The sequence below is a fragment of the Colossoma macropomum genome, unplaced genomic scaffold (genome assembly GCF_904425465.1).
Source record: "Colossoma macropomum unplaced genomic scaffold, Colossoma_macropomum, whole genome shotgun sequence".
In the NCBI taxonomy this organism is placed as follows: domain Eukaryota; kingdom Metazoa; phylum Chordata; class Actinopteri; order Characiformes; family Serrasalmidae; genus Colossoma; species Colossoma macropomum.
In genome coordinates, this window is record NW_023494799.1 from 39,388,406 (window position 1) to 39,413,403 (window position 24,998).

General features: G+C 41.9%; 2 protein-coding genes across 4 annotated transcripts; one reads left to right on the forward strand and one right to left on the reverse strand.

Moving 5' to 3' along the window:
- Positions 1-9,547: 9,547 nt before the first annotated feature.
- On the reverse strand, positions 9,548-21,695 carry calca (calcitonin/calcitonin-related polypeptide, alpha). The gene is made up of 6 exons (XM_036586542.1): positions 21,523-21,695; positions 12,687-12,764; positions 12,041-12,263; positions 11,252-11,343; positions 10,651-10,785; positions 9,548-10,031 (listed from the first exon to the last, which is right to left on the reverse strand). Exons 4-6 carry the CDS (start codon positions 11,335-11,337, stop codon positions 9,842-9,844), a joined length of 411 nt encoding a protein of 136 aa, XP_036442435.1. The 5' UTR covers positions 11,338-11,343; positions 12,041-12,263; positions 12,687-12,764; positions 21,523-21,695; the 3' UTR covers positions 9,548-9,841.
- Positions 13,865-23,431, forward strand: LOC118818967 (vitamin D 25-hydroxylase). 3 transcript variants are annotated; one of them, XM_036586541.1, is made up of 5 exons: positions 13,865-13,943; positions 20,536-20,677; positions 21,317-21,946; positions 22,054-22,380; positions 22,492-23,431. In XM_036586541.1, the coding sequence occupies exons 2-5, from the start codon at positions 20,662-20,664 to the stop codon at positions 22,671-22,673; spliced, it is 1,155 nt and encodes a 384-aa protein (XP_036442434.1). In that variant the 5' UTR covers positions 13,865-13,943; positions 20,536-20,661; the 3' UTR covers positions 22,674-23,431. The 3 variants fall into 3 exon arrangements, with proteins under 3 accessions (XP_036442434.1, XP_036442432.1, XP_036442433.1); XM_036586539.1 differs by lacking the exon at positions 13,865-13,943 and adding an exon at positions 19,676-20,023; XM_036586540.1 differs by lacking the exon at positions 13,865-13,943 and adding an exon at positions 20,071-20,121.
- Positions 23,432-24,998: the final 1,567 nt, after the last annotated feature.

The window sequence follows — 24,998 nt, forward strand, 5'->3', positions numbered from 1 at the left end:
CTTTATTGCAAACAAAACAATATGATCAGTCGGGGGTAGCCACCCAGTCCCACCAGGGAGGATGTTGCTCCCAAATGTTCAGAAACAGCTCTGTCCCCCAGACTATGATGCACAATTATCTAGTGTCCTCCATCACATTGCAGCACTGCAGTGTGCTGCGTCATGAGCTCCTGCACTCCATGCTTTACATTGTTGCATATTTTCCCTGCATGCCTGGATCATATTTGTCATAGCCTAATGGATTGGAAGGCTGCCATTTGGAGAATGCTCTTAAGTGGCTGCGATTTTATTTGCCTTGGGGTGTTGATGGCTTCCATTTAGATCAGTCCATTTTTTTAATTTAAGCCACAGAACTGTGAGTTTAATACATTTAGCTAATGACATCATGGTGTGGGGGAATGGAAAGAGGACTGGTTACTGTAAACTCCTCAATTAGCACGTTTTATAGCGACAACGTTCTGGTTTTGCCACAAAGATTATACCTCATCTAAAAGGGAAGAATTACAGTGCTGTGCAAAAGTCAAAATGCATTTCCATTCAAAATGGCCATTAAGTACTAGTTAATCATTTTTCAGCATCAAGTAAAAAGCAGAAAAATGTATTTAACAAAAAAATAACTCAGAAGCCTCATCAACTAAATATAGTATCATTTTTTCAGTATTTAATGTGTCTTTATTACAGCTTCTATTCTTTTTGGGAGTCTTGCTTTCAGTTTTTCAAAGAAATCTGCATGGATGTTTTTCCACACCTCAAGTTCAGTCTTAGTAGTTGGTTGCATTCTCTGCTTTTCACGATCCAAGCGATCCCAAATGCATTTATTAGTGTTATCGTCTGGGCTCTAGGGTGGACAGTTCATTGTCAGATGTCCAGTTTCAGCATTATACTGCAAATGTTCTTCTATTTTGTTTATATCCTTTTCTTAGACCCATAGGGTTGAATTGTCTTCTCACAGTGTGGAAGGGCGGACAGACGTTTCATATCTAAAGGAGAGTGGGCCTTGATTTTCTCTCAAAGACGAAAGCTAGAAGTACTGCTGACAGTTCTGGTGGTCTACCAGGTCTTCAGGTTGTTAGGAGTCTTATTTTTGATTTTAGTGTAGTTTTGGAAACGGCAACTTTTTTTCACCTATTTTCTTTTTACCTTCTTTGTCATGCAAATGAACTATCGTATGTATAACAACAGAAAATATCTCCTTTAGCCATTTTAGATACACATGAGAAAGAAATTTGTAAGGCGGATAAAGTGTGTTTGGGTGGTCGCTTGAGTGAATGAACATAATGTCAGTGACTCCTTTTGGAACCCTTCGTTGGTGGGACACAGTTGTAACTTGATGGTTTTCAGATGGTAAAGAGACAGTAGGGACAAATTAAATGCTGATCGATGTGAGATTATACTTCGGCCCAGTCCCATTTCACCCCTCGCCCCTACCACTGAGCCCTTAGCCGTTTTGTGTGTTCAAGTCTAGGGGTAGGGTGTCCCGATTCTTGTTGAGATAGAGGGGGAGGGTGAAGTGTTGGGGCTACATGACCCTCCAAACAGAGGTTTTTCAGAGACTCCAAACAGAGAGTTATGAGGAAAAAAGAAAAATCAGTGTTCTACCAGTTTGTCCTACTCGTCGAGTGGTCCTACTGAGCAGGCGCATATCATCACTACAGTGTAGTAACTTAATGTTTTAAACATTTTATTGTGCTTTAAGTGTTAATTCCTAATTATTCTTTTAATGCTGATAATGTTTTCTGATGAAGAGATTTAGGATCAGATTATCCTACCTATAGATTTCAGTGCTGGTAGCATTTTCGGACAGGGTTATTTAGGTAATCAAATATCCTACCTACAGTTTCATATGGAGCACTACCTAAAAATATGTGGTATAGTAGGACATTGACAAGGTAGCACAATTACACGAGTATTTTCTCCGTTAAAATTACGATAAAGCATTGTATTATCCTAGTTTAACGTTGTTTTGATGTATTTTGGTCTTTCTCTTCATAACAAGCATAAAAAATCGCTAATAGCATGCTAATGTCTCGGTAGCTAGCTAGCTAACTTTCCCGTTCCACCTTAAATAGTCCAGCAGTTCTGATGCCTGAAGCGCCAGAATGTAACTGCTGCCATTTAAGGTGGAACGGGAAAATTCGAACAAGAAGCTGGTGAATATCTGACTTCAGCTTCATATCACTGAAGAATTAGCGGTGGGTGATAATAAATAATTGCCCCCCTCTTTGAAGATCATATGATTCCCTAAATGTAACTAAAGCCCAGCAGTGAGGAGCTGAACTTTACCCTCCTCTGCTGTCACTGCAGACTGGCAGGGTCACCTACAGAGCAGCGCTGGTAGCTGTTAATGAAGTGATGCTCTTTTTATTTGAGGGTCCCATTTCAGAGGGAAGATCTCAACCACTACCCTGTAACTCAGTTCCAAGGGGTTAGAGTGACACTCGAAAACAAGGGGTAAGGGTGAAAATAAGAAATGGGACTGGGCCTTATTGTTGAAGGCTTCTGTGTAATTTTCTGTTATAAATGTGTTTTCTGCTTTTTTTCCAAACACTGAAATATGAATAACTCACACTTCATGGTCATTTTGACTAGAAATTGAAGAAACAAAAGTGTGATGTCTGACTTTTGCACAGTACCATATATATTGTATATATTTTGCTTTGTTTATCACGCAGTGCAAGCTGTCCTACAGCTGAAGGAGATATTTCTGCAAGTGGTATTTCTAAACGAGTGCCTCTCCTTGTTTCACTCAGTCTTGGCCACCGTAATGAGATGAGCAGGCGCCACAGAAATGAAACAGATATGTACGATCTGTACAATGAGCAATAAGGTGCAGAAATCTAATGTAAAAGTTTGCGCACGATTATAAATTGGCTGGTTGGCTCTTAGCCTCTGCTTTTCAGTAATTGAGGCGCAAGAGGATACGATATCTCCTTATTAGCAGAAAGGGATGGGCTGGGCAGAGAAGACAGTAATATGAAATGAGTCACTCCTACTATAAGGGCACAGAGGTTAATTAACAAAGCATCTTACTGGACAGGCTCCATTTGGACTGTGTGAAAAAAGGACATGAAAGGAGCACTTGGTGATGTGCCATCATCCTCGTTTAGAGCGACACGATGGGAATCCTGGATTAGGGCTTTTAATGTTCTGGACTTCATTCATTCCTTTTACGTGGAGGATGGTCACATCACATTTCTCACTCTTTGCTTACACCTTATGTCCAAAACGGAGTGCCTGCAAAGCATCACGGCACGAGTCAAACATTTGGACACCTGTGATGAAGCACATGTAGCAGCTTCGTATCTCCCAAGCAGCGTTTTGCAGAGCTGCAGTCATATGCAGTTTCCACAGGCAAATTACATTTTGATGATTTTCTGATTGAAGATAATTTAATACATCCTCTACCAAGAGGATGAAATATGAAATATGGCATTTTTCTACAAATCCTAGTGCACAATTTTTGGTAACACTTTATTTGGATGGTCCATTGTAGATGCTTTGTAAATGGTCAGTATATCTTGAAGTAACATTCAACTAAATATCCATTAAATGCAACTGAACCTGACGTTGAGTGTTATTTAGATGGTCCACTACAGATGCAGATGTAAATGCTCAGTCTGTCTTTAAGTAACATTCAACTTAAAACAAGTTCAGTGTGAAAGGTTTTATCAAATCCATCCCTAACACTAAACCTAACCCCAACCCTAACCTCAAGACAAAACCTACACCTACCCCTAATCCTAATCCTAACCATAATGGTGTTGATAATCAAATGAACATCACCAGAAAGTTATTTAATGATTTACGTATCTGTGTAGCATCTACAGGGGACCATCCAAATAAAGTGTGGCCCAATTTTTATTTATCTGTTGAGTTTAACACATTGAAAAAAACCTAAAACATAACATATAAAATGTGCACAGGCCACATTTTATGTTTGAGGTTTTTTTCCAGTATGTTAAATTCAGCAAATACACAGTAATTGTGCATTAAAGTGTGCAGAATTGTGTCCTGTGTAGAGGATGTGTTAACATTTGCTTCGAATCAATAAAAAGTCATTTGACCAGAGGTGCTCAAACGTTTGCATAGGACTGCATCTGGGATGCTTAGTCAGCAGACTGATGAAGTTCCCGCATACATTGAGCACTTTTTGGCTGCTGAAAACTACTTGTTGGGAACAGTTTGTAAACATATTAATAATTTTTTTATTTATTATTTATTTGTGTCTGTCTTAGAAGCCTTTAAATAAACTTTAGCCTTTGAAGTCTTTAACAAAGCACTAACCTTTGAATGAAAATGTCTTTAAAATTTAGAGAAATGCAGAATTAGGCATGTCCAGACTTTTGACTGGTACAGTGCAGAAATATTTTTTTATTTACTTATTTATTTATTTATTGATTGATGGACCAGCATATCTTTATGTCCCCGAGTCTCCTTGTTAAAATGCACATGTGCAGGATCTGTCCCTGATGCAGAGACGTCTCACGTGACAGACAGTAGGTGGCAGAAAACACCTGACAACAAAGAGCTTTTTTGTGAGAAGTCAAGCCAAAGTTTATTTATGTAGCGCTTTTTACAACAGGTGTTGTCACAAAGCAGCTTTACAGAAAAATATGTGTCTGAGCCCCCATGAGCGTCGCCAGTGGAGACAGTGGCAAGGAAAAACTCCCTCAGAGCAAGAGGAAGAAACACTGAGAGGAACCAAGACTCAAAAGGGGAACCCATCCTCCTCTGGACCACACCGGAGAACAAACAGCGTTAGTATAAAATATAATACAAAACAGGGAAAAACAGGTGGAGCGATGGTTAATTAGATAGTTTGAGTTTATGCAGCAGCAGCAGGAGGGTCAGTTCATGAAGGTGAGGTTTGCACAGTGTTGTACAGTGTGAAGCTCCATGGTGGTCGAAATGGTGCAGATCAGCCAACGGAGATGGAGCTCTGGTGGCTCCCATGTGGTGACTCAGGCATACGTCGCTCAGGGGCTCAAATGGATGGAGGGAGGGAGAGAGAGAGAGAGAGAGAGAGAGATTGATTGATTTTAGAGAGAGAGAGAGAAGGAAAGAGAGAAATAGACCATTCATTGAAAAGTGGACCTCTGATGTTCTAAGGGTCTCCACCGTTGTGCTCTGTGGATAACAAAAATCTTTCAAACCTGATGTATTTTCCTCCAATTTTTACTGGATCTTTCGAATTATGTGGCTGCTAAACAGTAAAACATGAATAATGCTACATACATGCTACAAGCAAGCTAACATTCCTGTGCACTGAAATGATGTTGCATGAAAAGTATATTTACTATTAAATCTGCTATTAAACACTGTTATATACCAACAACAGCTACTCAAACTGCTACAGCAGTGCATCTTAGCAACGATGTTCAAATATGCCATTGATTTTCTCCATAGAGAAATCTGCCTAAATCAGTGTTCGGCAACGTGCGGCTCCGGAGCTCTTTTACTGCCCTGTTGAGGCTCCACAGCTGAATCAGATTAGTAGGTAATAATAAAATAATCCTCCTTTACAGTAAAATAAAGCTCTGCTGATCGTTCAACACAGTTTAACAATAAATGGTCTTAAACTCTGGAGTTAATGTAGAACTGCTAATTCACCTTTAACCCTGAAGATCAGCGCAGACTGCTGGTCACCATAGCAACGTAGACAGGAATCTGGCCTAGCTAGTTGCTAATGAAAAGGCAAAGAGAGAGATTTAAGACGAACATCGATAATTTGGAGACGAATGGATTGCATTTATGATCAGACCAGCTGGTTTCCTGATACGTTTAATCTGCAATGACAAACAGTCATGAAGCTGAACTGAACTTTCCCGTTCCACCGTTTCAGCGGAAACAGAAAAATTCAAACAAGAAGCTGGTGAATGAGAAGCGACTTCAGCCTCGTAAAAAGTCGAGGAGAGACATTTTACGAGAAAATTATTCTACTTTTGAGGAAAAGTTTCCTGCTGGAGATGTGAGAAACCCCCCTATATCTGAGCTGAAGCTTAAAGCAGAGCAAAGTAAGTCTGTGTTTTCTTCTATGTTTTTGTAGTCTATACTAGGACATCAGCACATACTAAAACACATTTACAGCCATGATGGAAAAATGGATATAAAATGTTGTGGCTCTCAAGGTGATTTGATTTTTGCTGAAAGGGCAAAATGGCCCTTCAGCAAAATTTGGGTTGCGACCCCTGGACTAGACCCAGAGTTCCTAAATGGTCATGATGTTGACCAAAGAGCTCTGTTTGACGTATCTTAAGAAAACAGTGTGTAGTACTACTATGTTTATGTAAGCTTGAGCTTCAGATGGAAGTTCTCTGTCTTGCAGCTGAAGTCATCCTCAGTGCTACATGCATGCTAACAGCTATAGAACTGAAAGTGTTTTTGCTCAAATTTTCAAGTCTTACTTGACTCTACACATGATACTAAGTGTATACATTTGCAGGAGTGTGCAGGTATCATTTCATGCCTGTGCAAGCTAGCAGGTGAGATAGCTAACTTAGCAGCAGCTACTGGTCTAGATGACCGAAGTGAGGTTAATCTGTACTACTAGAATGAAAAGAAAGAGGCCAAATATCTGTCTCTTCTTGAAACTCAGAAAAGCAAGAGTTGGAGTTTGTCTTATAAAGCAGTTTGTAAAGATAGTTACTGTTCACTTTGTTAATGTGGAATTTAATAGATTTACTACAGACTTACTTTAGCCGGACAGTGATGAAAGCGGTCAGATACACACTCAGATAACATGGGGGGCAGGAAAAGAGAGTCTCTATAATGGTAAGAATTACATACACCGATCACCTCGTTTCTACGCTCATTGTCCATTTTATCAGCTCCACTTACTATATAGGTGCACTTTGTAGTTCTACAGTTACAGACTGTAGTCCATCTGTTTCTCTGATACTTTGTTAGCCCCCTTTTACCCTGTTCTTCAGTGGTCAGGACCCCCATGGACCCTCACAGAGCAGGTACTATTTGGGTGGTGGATCATTCTCAGCACTGCAGTAACACTGACGTGGTGGTGGTGTGTTAGTGTGTGTTGTGCTGGTCTGAGTGGATCAGACACAGCAGTGCTACTGGAGTTTTTAAACACTATGTCCACTCACTGTCCACTCTATTAGACACTCCTATCTTGTCAGTCCACCTTGTAGATGTAAAGTCAGAGACGATAGCTCATCTGCTGCTGCACAGTTTGTGTTGGTCATCCTCTAGTCCTTCATCAGTGGTCACAGGACGCTGCCCACAGGACGCTGTTGGCTGGATATGAGGTGTTTAAAAACTCCAGCAGCACTGCTGTGTCTGATCCACTCAGGCCAGCGCAACACACACTAACACACCACCACCACATCAGTGGTATAATATAAGAACAATATAATTCTTTATTCACTTTCAATTCAGCAGTTAAAGCTTAATTCATGTACTTGTGTATAAAATAATTAAATATATTTTTTGGACTCAAAACTAGACTGAAATTTTCTTTGCTTCTTTCTTTCATTCTGCTGAAATGCAGAACATCATGCAGTGGATAGTCTGGCTCTGCGTTGCCCACAGAGATATTCCTCACTGAAATCAGGATAAGGAACTGTCTGGTCAGTGTGATTAGTGGATCCTGATTGGATGAGTGACGTCAGTGTTATGGATCAGTGCGTCCTGCTCAATTACTGAAGAAGTTTGTGAAGTTAACTTGATTTCCTCCTTGCGGCCTCCTTTATCTACGTCTTGCTCTTCATCTTCCTCTTCCTCATCTTTATTTCATCGTATTCCTCTTCTTTAAAAACTGTTTTTGCTTGGATTCAGAGAAATTGATTTGCGTGTAAACAACATGCTCCCATGGGCGAAAACTGTCAGCAGTTAGAAAGTAACTTATTAATTAGCTACAAAGCAGCACTGACAGAGACTAATGACATCCCGGTCCCAGGGGGTTCGAGTGGAATGTCATTTTATAATGCTCAGCGGGCCTAATAAGCAAAACATTATGTGCAGGTCTTTGAGCATGCTCCTGTTTAAAAAGAAAAATAAGCTTTTCAGTAGGGATACAAACTGTTGCTCTTGCTATGTTCAGACCCTCAGACAGTTGGGGTATTAAGGTTTTAATGTACAGTAACATGATGGCATTAAAGTAAATCATCACTTATGAATTTGAAAGAGTTTGTTCTGTGGAACTTTAAGAGTAATTTCAGTCCAGTTCTGGATAGATTTGTAGTTTCAGTTATTTGTTTTCTGTATTTAGGTGTTTGGTGTCAGTCATTAAATATGGCTAGTTTAGGAGTGATGAGAATGAACCTCTCTCTTTTATCGGTGGACTTCATCCAGTCAGACTGACTTATCACACTCCATTTACCGACAGTGTTATGGTTCCAGTATTTCATTATGATCATCTACATCATCAGCTATCAATGGTAATTTGTGTGAAGTCTTGTTTAGGATACCTTAGCAAAGGAAACTGGTCCACATGTGCAGTGAGTGCCGCATTATGCAAGTCATTACTGAAACAGGCAATGAAACAAGTACCCAAACCTTATGTATCTAAAATACATTTTAATCTTGCTCAGATTCACAATTGTTACAATTTGTAAGTCATTGATTGTACCTCCCTCTTTTGCTTCAGACATTCTGTACAACAGCATCATGTAAAGTGGTTTACATCAAGGCACAAGACACGTCCATATTCAGGGAAGCCTTTTTTGAGGCACTGCTTTAATTTCATCCCCACAATACTGCGATGTGCTGAGGAGACACAGGAGAGGAAACATAGGCCAAACTGTACTGTACACACTATGTGCTCTCGGCCAAAAGAAAAGAACGAACGATCGCTCTCCCTCCACTTTCAGATGAGCGGAAGGATGAGCGTGCTCACTTCTGAATGGATGCAACTGTTTTTTTTTTACTTTTTTCGTGAGAGCAGAAATGAATGGTTTGAGAATGAGCTGATTGGTTGGGTTGGGTTCTACAGGTCAGTGCAGTCAACAGGAGTCCATTGTGGCAGAGCGAGGAATGTCCATTCCCAGGGGTCTCGATGCAGATGGGATGGGGTTTTCTCTCTTGACCATGGCCAGAGCAGAGCTATGGAAGTAAAGATTGGTGACCTGCCACAATATGAGCAATTACCATGCAAATTATTAACGAATGTGAAGTTTTTCTGGCTAAATTGAGGACCTTTCTCACCATATTGCTAGAGTCCACCCAAACGTCTACTCCTGACTAAGTCTCCTTCGTCGGCCGAAAGCGTGGGATCCCACGTTGGTGGGGACGAACTTGCTGTTTCCAATCCCACCTGAGCGGCTCAGGAAATCTGCCAGGCGGTGGGTCACACATGTGGCTGTGTTACAAGCTCGCTTCTGTGCTGTAACACTAGAGGAAAAAAGGAGGGAGAGATCACGTCAACTACCAGGACTCAAACCAACAATATGGATATGTTCAAATATATTTAACTTCATTTCTGAAAAACATACTTAGAGTGCACAGTGACTTTGATTTCTTACCTATAAGTACAATGCATTGTGAAATTTGTCAATTGCGAAAAAGCTCAGTAGACAAATGCTTCTTTGTAAAAATAGGTTTATTAAATGAGAGTCAAGTCAAAGGAGAGGCATGTTGCACTACTGTATCAGAGCTCATTACCGAGAGCTGCCCAGGTGGGTTGTGTTTGATTAAATGGTTTGAAACTAGAGAGATACGAAGGTTCAAAAAGACTAGAATCATGAAGGTTAAACAGTCTATCCTGTCACTCTGCCAAAGAAGGTTCGAAATGAAAAAGGAATGGGTTTTGTCAAATCACTCAGGCAAGCCATAAGATCCACATGCATTGAGCACTCAAATAATCAGGACCAAGCCAGCAGGTGGGCGTTTAGACACGATCGATTGCCTCTCTGTAACCGGCGAACACGCCGCCGGCCTCAGCGCTGCGCTTCTTGCCCGGGGTCCCTGCTCCCACATTGGTGCGAGGGTACGTCTGCAGCTTGTGCAGCTCCTGCGACAGCTTGCCCAGCACGCAGGTGCTGAGGTTGGAGCAGCGCTTGGACATTGGTCTAGCCAGGCTGTTAGAGGAGAGATCACATGCACAACTCACAGTAACACAGGCATGCAAAACTTCACACTTTGTTCTGTACAAAAACAGTAAGATGCATATCAAACCAAGCATGCTTCCTTTCGACATAGAGTTACCTTCATAGTCGTACTTGCTGTCACTACAGTAATGGTACAGTAATGTTATCTGGCTAATTCGACATTCCTACAATTAACAGATCATGCAAAATATAATCTCCTTTTGCAGTCTTTCAGAGATCATGCTGTCCTCCATGCCATTTGGTATTTCTGATCACATGCTTTGCAGGCAAAAGCCCTTATAAACCACATGGGTAAATAAAATTCCATGCAAAAAGCTAGAATGGCAGAGAACACGTTGCATGAATCCATTCCCGCTATGAAAACCGATGAGTGGTAGGTCTTGGCTGCACATACCTCCCTTCTAAAAAGCATTGGCACCCCTTACAGCTATGCGGAATTGCTCTCATGTAGAAGCCTTTTAAGATCATTCACTTCTTAAACGTGAGAGAGAAAATCAGTGCAGTATCCTCCAAATAATTATTATCCTGCTTTTCTTCTCATTACAGATTGTTGCTGACACTTCAGTCAGCCTTCGGAACGGACACCTACCTGTTCTCTTCAGTTTCTTGTTGATCTAGGTCTTCCGCAGTCATCTGCACAAACTCTTTGATGATTGCGTTTAGTAACCGTCTTGCCTCATAGTCAGTGAGTGTAGCCTCGTCTTGCGAGGGCTCCAGAGCAGGCCTGAAAACACAGTCTTGAGTGATTACCTTTTCCCACAATGGATCATGAACAAAAAGGACGGTCTACGGTAAACGCTGCTTTACATCATGTCAAAAGAGGTTTCTGCTCCCCGCAAGAAAGTCTGATCATAATCAAAACAATCTGCTAAGAGCGTGCCACTTAAAAGCTGTCCGCTTGCCAAGTTTAGATTTATCACCCGATCGATACCGCCGTAAGCGGAGTGGGTTTGGCCGGGATTCATCTGATGTAATCAGAAGACTCATGCTCCCTGATACTGCAACCTCCAATAAAATCATCCGCACACTTACGGTCCAACCTCGTAATTATGTTCATAAAAAAATGAACTTCACTTAAAATTTTGATTTACTAGTGATATGAGATTTTTCCTCAGTGTTATCAAACAGTCTAAAATTCTATCAAAATTAGTGTAGACCATAGACGACAAAGATCGGGATCAGTGCCTCACCTGGACGGAGCTGCGTTTGAGCAGTACATCTGACAAATGATCAAAGCGTAGGCAACAAGGAAAGCGGAAATCTTCAGCATAACCATGATCCCCTGTAGCAAAGAACGTATTTTGAGATACAGAAGCTTTTTCTATGAGAATGAAAAACATTTTGAATTTTCCTGTTCATATTTACTGTCTACATCTACCAGTTTTCTCTAAAAACTGATCCTTTTGCTGCCGCACCAGCCATTCTCATACCTCCATCCCTCGTCTATCACCCCTTTCCATTTCTTACTGTATGTTTTCAAAATGGTCATCCCGTCTAACTCAGTTGAAACCATGAGACCTCATTTTTCCCTCCTGGAGAAAAAGCCCAAAATAAACGAGACCTAAGCCTTACAAATCCCTACAGGTTCTCTACATGTTCTCATATCGGCTCCAGTTTGTTCAGTCCGTACTGTGATCTCCTGCTGCCATCAGCCTGTAAGTAAAGTATTAGAGATATTAGCAGGATTACAGGGGCTCCTGACTGCGCCTCCCGTGGGACCCTGTGCATTAGTGTAATGAGCTGTTGCTCCGCACCCCCATCCAGCAGCGAGGAGCATTCCAAGTCTCCTTGAAAATCCACCGAGCCTGCATTTCTCCACTCCTGCATGCTCAGTGAACTATATAAACCACCTATTTCCTTTCAATATAATTCATAATAAAGGTTTTCTTTTAAAAATCATAAGATTTCCCCCAGTCGTCTTCCACTCTGAAGATGAGTGGAATCACCTTCTTTTGGAGATAGAAAAATCCTCGACTTACCTTGTGATGTTATAGCTTGCTGAAAGTAGAAAAGGACGGTTGCAAAGCAGAACGGTTAATTCAACGTGATGAAATTTAGAGTCTGTTGCATTTAGCTGCAGGACAGCTGCCTATATACCCACCATGAGGGTCCCACTATTGACAGCGTGGGTGTTTAATGATCTTCCGTGGGCCAACCAGAGAGTTCTGCTTCAGCGTCCAGCCAATCAGAGAGGCCTCCATTCTGGAAAGTGATGAAGAGTATGTCACAGCAATGACGTCATTCTTCAGTCACAAACTGCTCCATTCACAAAATTTCACCAATGATCAGCAATGTTCCACCTCACAAGGTAATGTTCTGAAGAATACATAATCTGTCCTTCCATATAAATCAGCAAGATATAAACAGCTGGAACATTAGTACTTTTACTCAGTTATATCAAGCATCATTTTTAAGAACTTTTTTCTTTGTTTATAAACATGTTAGTACATGTTTTGTATTGCACATCTACTTTCCACAGGTGGTCATTATGCTGCCTTTATTCTTAACCTTTACATAAATTCAAATCAGTGAGATAAAAACTGATGAGTAGAGCAGGAAAGGTTTACATCGATCTAGTGAAAGTCATAATGCGAAAGCTGCAGGAACAATCAGATTTGCTCGTACTGTGTGTATCCAGTAACAATGTGCCCAGTCGATCGGCAGTCCTCTCTTCCTTATTTGGGCTTCCGTGGCGATGTGACCCTTAGTGGAAATCAAAGAAAAGGTTGACAATAATGAGCCTTGTATCTGTTTGTCTGATAACTGTTTGTCTTCAAACATCATCCGACTTTCTTTTTCATTACTGGCTGAGACCTCGTAAAGCGTCTCTGCGGAGAGGATGTGTTTGCGTCACATACGAACCCCATTAGTACGGACAAGCCTTTTAGTGCTATCGAACCCAGTGGAGCGCCAATGACTGAAGCAGTAAATCAGGGAGACGTGACGGGAGCGGGGACCCCAACTCGGCCCCGTTATAGACGCAAACTGCACTCGTGTTCTCAAATGGCCCCTTCAGTCTAATGAATTGCCACTTCCGGCGGAGGAGGACCGCACTAAGGCATAGCGCGTCCATAGATCAGCGAAGCTAGCGCAGTCTGCCGGCAAGCCCTGCTGTAACTTTCCATCTGCTGCTTCAAACTTTTCGAGTCAATACAGTAACCTTTCCAATCTGTTCTTGCTCCAACATCTCATGGTGCACCCACCCTTGTGTAAGTTATTTAAAGCGACAGATAATCATTTGCGTTTCAGAGACGACGTGGTACGGATGCTGGATTCATTTCTACCATGTATGTAAGCAACATTTGAAAGCTCTCACAGAATGTCACAGCAAGTCGAAAAATCCCAGTGCTTAAAGCTTGTTGTTTGTCTGCTTGTGGATAAAACACATCATGAGGTAAAAAGAATAAGGTTATGTCTGAAAACAATCAGACGTCTTTATTTTCTCTCCCTGACCACATCAGTCACTCAAATGGACTGTTTGAACACCTGCAGAGCGAGCAGAGCAGGGATTAAGCGAGATCCGTGTAGGTTTCGAGAGGGAAACCAAACACGATCCATAACCCTTGGTGAGACACAGCCTTGCATTAAGTGGAGAGAGGAGAGCGTGCACGGTCCATCCTCGGACATTAAGGAAATGAGATTTAATCACTGAGTGTTAGCCATCAATCAGTGAGTGCACACTGGAGCCTTCCCAATCTCGTCTGTGTGCTTAACTGATCACATGCCCTCCTTTTTTGTAGCCACCATTAAAAACCAATGGGACGTGTTGAAGTGCTCAGGCTTGCCATGATATGCTCGCTTATTACAGGACCGAGAAATGGATGAGTAAAAGACCCCGGCTGATAAGGACATGGGAGTCTTTATGGCCAGCCAAAGCATTTCGTGAGTATGAGATTTTGAATATCGCTCTTGTCAGAAGAAAACCTCGTATCTCCAAAATGGTAACTTTACAGGAGAAGGAAAAAACCTACTTTACTTCTAATGGAAGTCAATGGAACCAGAATTTTTACCAAGTCATGTTGGGCTGTTTCTTTTAGTCCATTCGTCATGAAATTTGCACACAGTATAAAGGGTAACAGGTCTTTTCAAATTATGTTAAAAGCTGAAAAACAAGGTTTTCTTCCGACAGCAGCGTTATGATTGTGTTTAGCACCATAATTCTGTTAGAAAAGTTCTATAATTTTTCTTATTAATTTGTATGTAGCTAAATATCAATTTGGAGACATATCTAAATTATAAACTGATAAACAGCCTCATTATATTGGATTATGCGAAGGCCGGTATGGATCTTTGTATAGCGATCCCTCAGCCAGGCCCTTAAGTCTTTTTGCTTGCATGGTATTGGGAGAAGGATCTAACTAGAAAGCCACAGTGCTAATAAAAGCCATTCCACAACAAACTGGAGAGGAAAAAGGACAGGACTGTACCGGACCGTACTGATCGAATAACAGGAACACTCGCTACAGAGAACCTCATTAGGTAACCACTAAAGGTATTACACAAGGTGGGCTCACACACTTCAGATGATTTTATGATCCAGTTACTTGCAAAGTATTTTTCTGCTACATTTTAAGGCATCCACAATGCACTGAAAATGTTAGCCTAGCAGTAACAGTGGTAAACGCCCTGGTGTTGAATTCTCCATTAAACATCTTTTTCTAAAAATTCTAATGGACTTAAAAATCTCTCTATCTTTGGTGTGTCCAAACTTTTTGTCTTGAGGAGCAAAGGGCAATGGTTTGGTGGGCTGAGGGCCAAAAACACAAAGCAGCATGTAGATAAAGGAGGTAGGTTTCAAATCAAGATTTTAAAACATGTATTTTATAATATTACACTGTTTTGCTACTAAAATACTTTAAAAATACATTTTTAAAACCAAAATAAGAATTTTAAAAGTTAGCTTAATGACCACCTCCTTGTTTCTACACCCATTGTCCATTTTATCAGCTCCACTTACTATATAGGTGCACTTTGTAGTTCTACAGTTACAGACTGTAGTCCATCTGTTTCTCTGATACTTTGTTAGCCCCCTTTTACCCTGTTCTTCAGTGGTCAGGACCCCCATGGACCCTCACAGAGCAGGTACTATTTGGGTGGTGGATCATTCTCAGCACTGCAGTAACACTGACGAGGTGGTAGTGTTTTAGTGTGTGTTGTGCTGGTACGAGTGGATCAGACACAGCAGCGCTGCTGGAGTTTTTAAACACAGCGTCCACGCACTGTCCACTCTATTAGACACTCCTACCTTGTCAGTCCACCTTGTAGATGTAAAGTCAGAGACGGTAGCTCATCTGCTGCTGCACAGTTTGTGTTGGTCATCCTCTAGTCCTTCATCAGTGGTCACAGGACGCTGCCCACAGGACGCTGTTGGCTGGATATTTTTGGTCGGTGGACTATTCTCAGTCCAGCAGCAACACTGAGGTGTTTAAAAACTCCAGCAGCACTGCTGTGTCTGATCCACTCAGACCAGCACAACACACACTAACACACCACCACCATGTCAGTGTTACTGCAGTGCTGAGAATGATCCACCCAAATAATACCTACTCTGTGAGGGTCCATGGGGGTCCTGACCACTGAAGAACAGGGTAAAAGGGGGCTAACAAAGTATCAGAGAAACAGATGGACTACAGTCTGTAACTGTAGAGCTACAAAGTGCACCTATATAGTAAGTGGAGCTGATAAAATGGACAATGAGCGCAGAAACAAGGAGGTGGTCAGAATGTTATGCCTGATCGGTGTATTCTGTCATTGTGTGAGTGGATGAGGTTGAGGTAACTTTCTGGCAAATCAAACATCCTCATAGGCTAACTTTGGCCTGCAGGTCACACTATGGGCAGCCCTGCACTAAATATTTCAGGAGAGACAGTCTAGATTGAGCTTCCTAAAACACTGTGCTGCAATGATCTGTATAAGATGGTAAAGTCCTCTAACAGTTAAGATTCCTTTGTCATGCTTGTGTTAAATTGGGCCTACCTCTGGTTATAAAACCTCCAGGGTGATACTTGACTATATTTGATACTTCCCAGTGGACATGATCTGCAGAATGAGGGCTAAAATTAAATCCAACAGCCAGTGCGTTTATACAGGCTAGTTCATGGTTTGCAGACAACCAGATTTAATGGTTGGTGTCCTGTTGTCCGCTGTGCGCTGCTCATGTTGGAGAACTGCTTAGTATTCTCCTCAGGCACTGCTGACATACTTAACATTGTAGGTCGAAAAAAATGGGGTGTTAGACTCCATGGCTCAGTCTCAATAAAACTTGTGTGTCATGAGTTCTAGAATATCAGGAATTAGCAGAATTTTACCTTATTTGATTCACTAGTAGACATCAGTCCCACATCTGAAACAAGTTCTGCTTTTGGCCAATGGCTCTATTCATATAAGCATAATCTAGTAAACTGGAATTAACCCTCACCATTATACACGGTTAAGGTTATAGCCTTAGAGGACGGGTCTGCTTGGCAACTGGAAATTCACTACTACGAACTGGAGAGTATGAAAGCTCCAGTTTATGATGTTGGTCCACTTATGAAAGTCAATGTGAATCGGAAATCGTAACACATTCTGTTCTGTGACGTATTTCCAATAGTCTTGAGATCTAGCTGAGTGCACTGAGAGGAGGAAATGCAACATGATATTACTGGTTAAAATTATTTTTCCCACCTGCTGGTGCACAGAGATGCAATCAAAGACCAGAAGACAATATAAGGGTGAGGAACAGTTGTTATATTTTGATCAAACAGGAGACACAAAACAAGCTTTTACAGAAAAACAAGTTTTTTAAAAGATATGGCATGATGAATTGTGCATGATATCACGAGGGACATGAACTAACAAGGTTTAAATGGTGACAAAGAAGTGAATAAGTAAGAATGAGTGAATTAATCATTGAAAAAATTAATGGCAGTGTATGTTTTTACCTAAATAACCAGCCTAACTAGAATTTGAAAGCCTAATATTTTTGCTCTAATGTCTTAACACCACCACAAATACAATGTCAGACTAATATAAAAACTATTTCAGATAAAGATGTAAATGTGGATACACTGTAATCCCGCATTTTGTTTTAACTCAAATAAATTAAGTCTGTTGTACATAAAACTCAGTATATCCCACACATTGCTCAACAATTCTAAGTTAAGGGAACGTTTTTTGATGATTTTGTACACTCAAATGGCATTTTTGAGTTGAATTAACTTATTGCTATTTAGCCTGTTGCTATAGCAACTTTGAAATCCTACATTCAAAAAATGACGACATTTCTGTTGGTTTTAATCGTTTCTTTCTCACTAAAGTTGCTGAACAAATGTGTGAAACTGAGTGAAGCTAAGTAAGCTGTGAAATACAGTTACACGTTTGTTTTGTTAACGCGATCTTGTTAGATTAAACGTATATTTCTTTCCCATTGGCTCCTGGCTCGTCTATTTGCATACTGAGTGTTTCTTTCCATTTGTTTTACTCACCGTCAGTGTCCTTCATTCCACCCAGGCTGCCTTTCCTCAAACATATGTGTTCTATATATGCTTTATTCAGCAGCCTGACATTGTGTTGTTGCCTAAGAGTGAAGATTGTTCTTCCCTTTGCTGATGAATGGGGGTTTGTGTTGGCCAGTGACCATGTTCACAGTAAAGGTTAACCCTTTGGTGTTTGTCAAAGTGGTCATTATCACTTAATTAGGAAAGAATTCTCAATTGCCTAATGAAACGTAGTTAAATTTCAATTTCAAGACGTTAAATATGAATTAAATTAAATAATTAGAGTTTTTATGAGTTGCACAGACATTTGTTTTAGTTAGCCTAACACAAAAATTATAGTTACTCTAACTCGTTTTCATTACACATTACTTAATTTTTTTAAGGCAACCAGTTTCCTCAAATTTCTAAAGTAAATTCAACTTATCTAGGCTTACAGTGTACCGAGTACACAAAAAGCGCCTCATCAGATCTACTTAAAAAATTACTTCATGTGGTGACAAACAATTCAACCAGTTTTATTCAACTTAAAAAACTACGTTGAAAGAATTGTTTATTCCAAGCATTTATTTAGGTTGAATAAAACTATTTAATTAACTTGTTACCACATGAAATCATTTTTAAGTAGATCTAATGAGCCACTTTTTACAGCGTACACTGCTGGGGTCCTGCTGAGCGTTTGTCAAAATGGTAGAATGTTCTTTATTTTTTCGTGTACCTTGGGGGGCCAGAGGAGGGAGGGCTGGGCTCAAAACCATGAGGTCAAAGTTTGCAGTCTAGTTGGGACCCTGCAGAGCGAGATAAATCTGTTTGCCTACCCGTCTCAAATCCCAGTTTTGTGGTTTGAAAGAACATCACATCCACCCTTTTTCATTTCTGTAATAGAGGAAAAACAGAGTCGACGCTGCTTTTCTCTCTTTCATATTTCAGAATAATACTTATTTGCTCAACATTGGGCTTTAATTCTGCATTTTATGAAAAAACCTCCATTCACTGCAGAGAGTTTGTTAAAACTCCCATCACACACTGGCTAATTTTAGCGCTAGCTGTCGACCCACACAGAAATCTGATATACGGCCATGTATGGACATATCATAAAGAGCCAGGCATGTATTTTAAATGATGTGTGCTTATATGTAAGTGTCAAATAATGGTCATATATGCATAACATATCTCTGTTAGAAGAAAACCTCATATCTCCAACATAGTATCTTTACAGGAGAAGGAAAAACCTACTTTACTTTTAATGTAAGTCAATGGAACCAGAATTTTTTCCAAGTAATTTTGGGTCACGACAAAAATGGAGATACGAGGGTTTTCTTCCAACAGCAGTGATATGGATCATACATATATGTCTGATACATGGTTGAGTCTGTTTGCTTTAGAATATTAAATTATTTAAATGTGTCAAGGAGCAATATTTCAATTTGTTATATTTTAATGATTTTATTGCCTGGCTTACAATGTGCATGTTTTTTAAGAGTTTAGTTATACAGCAGCAAATTATATATATATATATATATATATATATATATATATATATATATATATATATATATATATATATATTTAACACATTTAAGTAATTTAATATTCTAAAGCAAACAGATTCAACCATGTATCAGACATGTATGATCCATATCGCTCCTGTTGGAAGAACACCTTGTATCTCTGTTTTTTCAGTTTTTAACATAAATTGCACATTAAAAATGCCTGTTGCCCTATATATATATATATATATATATATATATATATATATATATATATATATATCCATGTATATGAATGAAATATATATCCCATATTTGAAAATGGCAATAGTTGGCTTTCATGTCACATGTATGTCCATATGTATGACAGGATACAGAAGGGGAATCCATACATATTTGAATATATATTTGAAACCCATATGTTAGCCTCTGTTTGGGGATTAAGTTGCATAAACCTTTTTATCTGCGCTTTGATCACAGCCTGTCTGAGCACAGAACAGAGCCCAGCGCAGCACAGAGACCTGCAGAGACTTTAGTCCCGCAAACGCCGAGTAACAGTCAGCGCCACTCATTCAAAGAAACTAATCAAACCTGTGGGTCAATCAATAATAGGTAATGATCCTATGTGATCGTCTGGCCAATCTTAGCTCTGCAGAGGCGGGGGATGGCAAACATGTGCAGCGCTATACTGGCCTCTCACACAGAGCAGCCAGAGAAGTTTTCACAAAGCGCGCAAAGTGTGGAGATAAAGCCAGACATGGAGCCGACTGACAGTCCGCGCTCCCTCCCGGCTCTGTCGTGCGGAAAGGGAGCCTCGTACGTGTGCACCCTGATTTTGACCTGCTTTATTTTGCTGGTGGTTCGGCAGCTGGTGAAGCAGCGCAGACCCCGAGGCTTCCCCCCCGGACCCACTCCTCTGCCTCTCATAGGGAACATCCTCTCCCTCGCCTCAGAGCCGCACGTCTATATGAAGAAGCAGAGTGAAGTCTATGGACAGGTACGGCGCTCCTCTCTGCTCCTCTTACATTCGGTGCTAGTAAAGCCTCAAACAACGAGCCGAGCCGATCAGGGGGAGCAGGGACGGTGATGTACAGGGTTTGTGCAGTTTTTCAGGGCTGTCTGTCCTCCTCACGTCTTTTTTTAAAAACCCACGCAGCTGCCTTTCTACCTGTCTTCATTTTCAGAGAGGCAGACAGGCTGTATGAATCTTTAAATGTGTCAGAGGAGCCTTCGATCAAACCTCCATTGCATTAAGGAGCGCTTAGAGAACAAAGGAGCGTCTCCCGTTGCAGTTCTGGCACGCAAACCGAGCAAGACGTGCTGAGTCAGCACGCCCCACTAAAGAGCTGCCGCCACACTCAACTGTAGCGTCTGCTTATGGTCAAATCCAGCCATTCTGTGAGACACTTTCCATTAGGAGGGGAAGCGATCTGGCACACTCAGAAGTCTGAAGCCTGTGGCTCAATTAATTATTATTATTTTTTTTTCTCTCTTCTCATTTATCTCTAGATCTTTAGTCTGGACCTGGGAGGGATCTCAACGGTCATTCTGAACGGCTATGATGCCATTAAAGAATGTCTTTATCACCAGAGTGAAGTGTTCGCAGACCGACCATCTCTGCCTTTGTTCCAGAAAATGACCAAAATGGGAGGTAAGACTGAAGCTCAACAGCAGACGACCCTTATTTAGAACAAAACCCTGTAGCCCATTATTTCTTTGTGTAACTAAGTCCCAGAAATAGAAGAAACAGAATAACCCCCAGAACTGAAAGTGATCCTGTTAATCAGAGAGGACTGTAAAACATCTACAGCACGAGTGTATCAGCTGGCCTGCCTGGTTCTGAGCCGAGATTTCAGACGCAGACAGAAAGGGCGGGGTGTGAAAGCAGAACTAGAGATGAAAGTTCAGTCTAAAGTCTGACGTAACCAGATTATAAAAATAATTCTGGTCACTGGTGGGAAACCTACGAAATCGCAAAGGTTGATCAAGTAAAGATCACTGCTTAAAGGAAAAGTTCACATTTTCATAACTTTAACAGTTTCCCATCCCGTGTGGATGTAATTGTTGGGACCGTGTTTGTCTCCGAGTTTTGCTTTTAACATACTGCACTGTTAGCTTTGATGATGGGGGTGGGCCAGGACTGCATTTTGGCCAAAATACACTCAGCATCCTGACTAACTGATCTGAGTCACGCACACAGCACCAGGAATGTTTAGACACTGACCCACTGTTTGGCCTCAGACCAAGCAAACATGCGTAAACTCTTCCTTCACTTTAATTCACTTTCCAGGACTTCTCAACTGCAAATACGGACGTGGCTGGATTGAACACCGCAAGCTGGCCGTTAACAGCTTCCGCTACTTCGGCAGCGGAAAAACGATGTTTCAGAGGATCTCGGAAGAGTGCATGTACTTTGTGGATGCTATTGACATGTACGAGGGAAAACCTTTTAACCCCAAGCACCTCGTTACCAACGCCGTCTCAAACGTTACTAACCTTATAATCTTTGGACAGCGCTTTACCTACGACGACCGTGACTTCCAGCACATGATTGAAATCTTCAGTGAGAATGTGGAACTGGCAGCCAGTGCCTGGGCTTTCCTCTACAACGCGTTCCCCTGGCTTGAATACGTGCCCTTTGGGAAACACCAGAGACTCTTCCGAAATGCCAACAAGGTGTATGACTTCCTGCTGCAGATCATCGAACGTTTTTCCCAGGGCAGAGTGCAGCACTCGCCAAAACATTACATCGACGCCTATTTAGACGAGATGGAGCAGAGCGCTAACGACAAGGGCACCTCTTTCTCCAGGGAGAACCTGATATTCTCAGTGGGGGAGCTCATTATTGCAGGCACGGAGACCACGACCAATACCCTGCGCTGGGCCATGCTCTACTTGGCTCTCTATCCCAGTATACAAGGTAGGTGCACCATTTCACTATAGATCATATGTACATACTAATCACCTCTGAGAGCTGGAACAATGTTCTGAGAAGTCACGTCCACCCTTTGCTTCCCCTTTGTGCAGAGAAGGTTCACAGGGAGATTGACTCCGTTTTAAATGGCAGAGCACCAACCATGGAGGACAAGCAGAGGATGCCCTATGTGGAGGCAGTGCTGCATGAAGTGCTGCGCTTTTGCAACATCGTTCCTCTGGGCATCTTCCGGGCCACGTCTCAGGATGCAGTGGTGCGTGGCTACACCATTCCTCGGGGGACAATGGTCATCACCAACTTGTATTCGGTGCACTTCGATGAGAAGTACTGGAATGAACCTGCTGTCTTCTGCCCCGAGAGGTTTCTGGACAGCAGTGGCAACTTTGTGAGACGAGATGCCTTTGTTCCGTTTTCAGCAGGTAGGTAGTGTTTGGTCAACGTTTTTGTTGAACATTTTCATTCCAGATCTAATGTTATATCTGGAACCTACCCAACCCTATTAATCACCTTTCTTTCTTCACGGTTCTCAGGAAGACGTCATTGCCTCGGTGAGCAGCTTGCCAGAATGGAGATGTTCCTCTTCTTCACCACTTTGCTCCAAAGGTTCCATCTGCAGTTCCCTCAGGGCAGCATACCCAGCCTGAGGCCTAAACTAGGCATGACGCTGCAGCCTCTCCCCTACTCCATATGTGCTATCAGGAGACAGCAGTAAAACCTCGTCACACATTCTCTCACCTCAGGGGATCGTTTGAGAAAACTTGAGCAACTCGGCTCCCTTGCTTTGAATTCGGTCATATTTTCTGCAGAGAAAACTGATCTCTGGAGCTGGCAATGCAAAATTTTCTGAACTTGCCCTTTGTATGGTTTCACTGAACTCAAGCAGAGAGCGATAAGAGAGCTCTTGCGTACGAGGCATGGAAAAGTGTACGGAAAGCTGGATTCGTTTGAGTAAGAGGCTTGAGCACACCACGGAAAACGTGGATCACGTGTCTTTCGTAACTTAAACCAAAAAAGAAGACAAAAAGAGCAGCGCTGTGTAGCAGATCAGACACTGTGCTCTTCCATGTAAGGGAAGGCATGTTATGTCAATAATTTACAGAGTTTATCTCTACCAGTTTTACAGACCTCTTTTTCAACATTCCTCGAAATGAGTACACACGGTTCCCTCGTTTCAGCAGCAGGCCAAGCAAAAGGAGACCGGCTGACTTTCCCAGAAAGGTTTGCACACGCCGCTGAACTGGGATCACAGCCACGTATCAGCACTGAACCAACAACGGCCTGCTGGTTTATCTCGGTGGCAATCGTCTGTCAGGGCTTAGGTTATCTCCATATTTCTGGTGCTGTCATTAATATCTTTTGTATGAATGTTTCTTTGTTTCATCAGCTTTACATGCATTTATTATGCTGAGCACTGTAAAAAGCTTTCTGATATAAATATGAATAAACTGACAATAAAACTTTTTGATAGTATACAGTATGAGTTGAGTGTGTTTTAATGTGCTCCTTTGTGGTGGTCTGTGGTTTTGTCTGTTTCCTGAAATGACCCCTGCCTTCAATTTCATACATAATTCAAAAGCAAGCTGGCAGGAGTTTACACAGCTTGAGTCCTGCTGGGATTTTTTTGGCATACGGTTATTGCAATATGCAGCAAATCACTGTGAATCACTAATTTTGTTTCCAGGACCACTGGCTCACGGTGATGGTTTATTGCTTACAGCAGCAAATTTATAAACGGCTCGCACGGATGAATTTACATTACGCATTTAGCTTTGTCTTCAGAAACTGTACACCCTGTACCACTGATGAAATGGAGAGCTGGTTTAAAGGGAGGGCATATTATCTAAAGACGACATCTCGTCTCCCACTCATACACTGGGTGTTCTTCCTTTAATATCCTTTCAAGTCTAGCACTCCAGCTCAATCAGCGGCCAACCAGAATGAAAGCAACTCCACTTGGAGATGTTGAAGCAGATTGGCAGAAGGGGCAGGTTTGCTGGGTAAGCTGTCACAATAAAGCCGTCTGCAGGGATGATGTGGACAGTCCAGGGGAGACCCTGCGACTAGGGACTCTTCATCCACCCACTGTCATCCTACAGGCAACAGGATGCTTGGGATTTCCTCTGTGAGCATGAGCTAGTAAACAGTGACATGTGGCGAGAGGCGGCTTACAAACAATGTCAAAAATGTCTCACATCAGCCACGGAAAGGGAGAGGGAAGGAGGGATGTTGTGCCTGTGTCTGGAAAACGCTTAAATGGGTGAAAGATGTTGCCTTCAACCCACTGGAGAACCTCCTGTAAGGCTTGTGGAGGAAGGCTGTCTGTAATTGACAGTGACATTATGCATGCAAAGCCACACATACAGACCTGAATAACGACACTGACAAAGTTGTTTTTCAGGGATGGTGTTTTTATGACATCTATAAATAATAACGAAAAAAAAGTGAATTTTTTTCCCCCTACAACTTTGAAAAGGCTGAAACGGTTACATCAGACATTGCTATCTAAATGCTACATAAAAAGGTGACAGCTGTTCATATACGTGGTGATGACGATGGAGGGCACTGTGGCGTGCAGGAAAAGAACAAACGCGCAGTGAGGAGCCAACAGTCGGCTTTCGACAACGGTCAGAGGAAGGAAAGAAGAAAGCCGTTCCGAGTGTCCAGCAGCGTTCTGCCACGAGCCACGAAGCATGAGGGCAGGAGGGATGGAGTGGGTAGAGCCAGCTGGACTCCTGGACACAGGTGAGGATGAGCATGTCTGGAGGGGAACAATTTTGGGGGGGGGAGTGAAGAAAGCACACCTCCCACCAACCACTCCCAAAATGAAGAACACGTACTGAACGCAGGCCAAAGTGCATGACAAACAAACCAGCAGCAGGGCAGGGCAGTAGAGAGAGAGCAAGAGAGGAAGAGGCGACGAGGGGGCGCTTGGCACTGTCGCAGTGAGCTGAGTCACAGCATCCAGCTTCAGAGAGAGGAACAGAAAGAAGGGGGCTCTCAGCAAAAAGTGGTTATGAGCAGGAACACAAAGACAGTG

Excerpts from the sequence above, each read along its gene's own strand:
- calca (XM_036586542.1), bottom strand. The coding sequence starts at position 11,337 with ATGGTTATGCTGAAGATTTCCGCTTTCCTTGTTGCCTACGCTTTGATC. Across the intron at positions 10,786-11,251 it reads TCAAACGCAGCTCCGTCCAG|GCCTGCTCTGGAGCCCTCGC; the intron begins GTGAGGCACTGA and ends CTGTGTTTTCAG. Across the intron at positions 10,032-10,650 it reads CAAGAAACTGAAGAGAACAG|CCTGGCTAGACCAATGTCCA; the intron begins GTAGGTGTCCGT and ends CTCCTCTAACAG.
- LOC118818967 (XM_036586539.1), top strand. The coding sequence starts at position 19,691 with ATGGCAAACATGTGCAGCGCTATACTGGCCTCTCACACAGAGCAGCCA. Across the intron at positions 20,678-21,316 it reads GAAAATGACCAAAATGGGAG|GACTTCTCAACTGCAAATAC; the intron begins GTAAGACTGAAG and ends TTCACTTTCCAG. Across the intron at positions 21,947-22,053 it reads TCTCTATCCCAGTATACAAG|AGAAGGTTCACAGGGAGATT; the intron begins GTAGGTGCACCA and ends CCCTTTGTGCAG.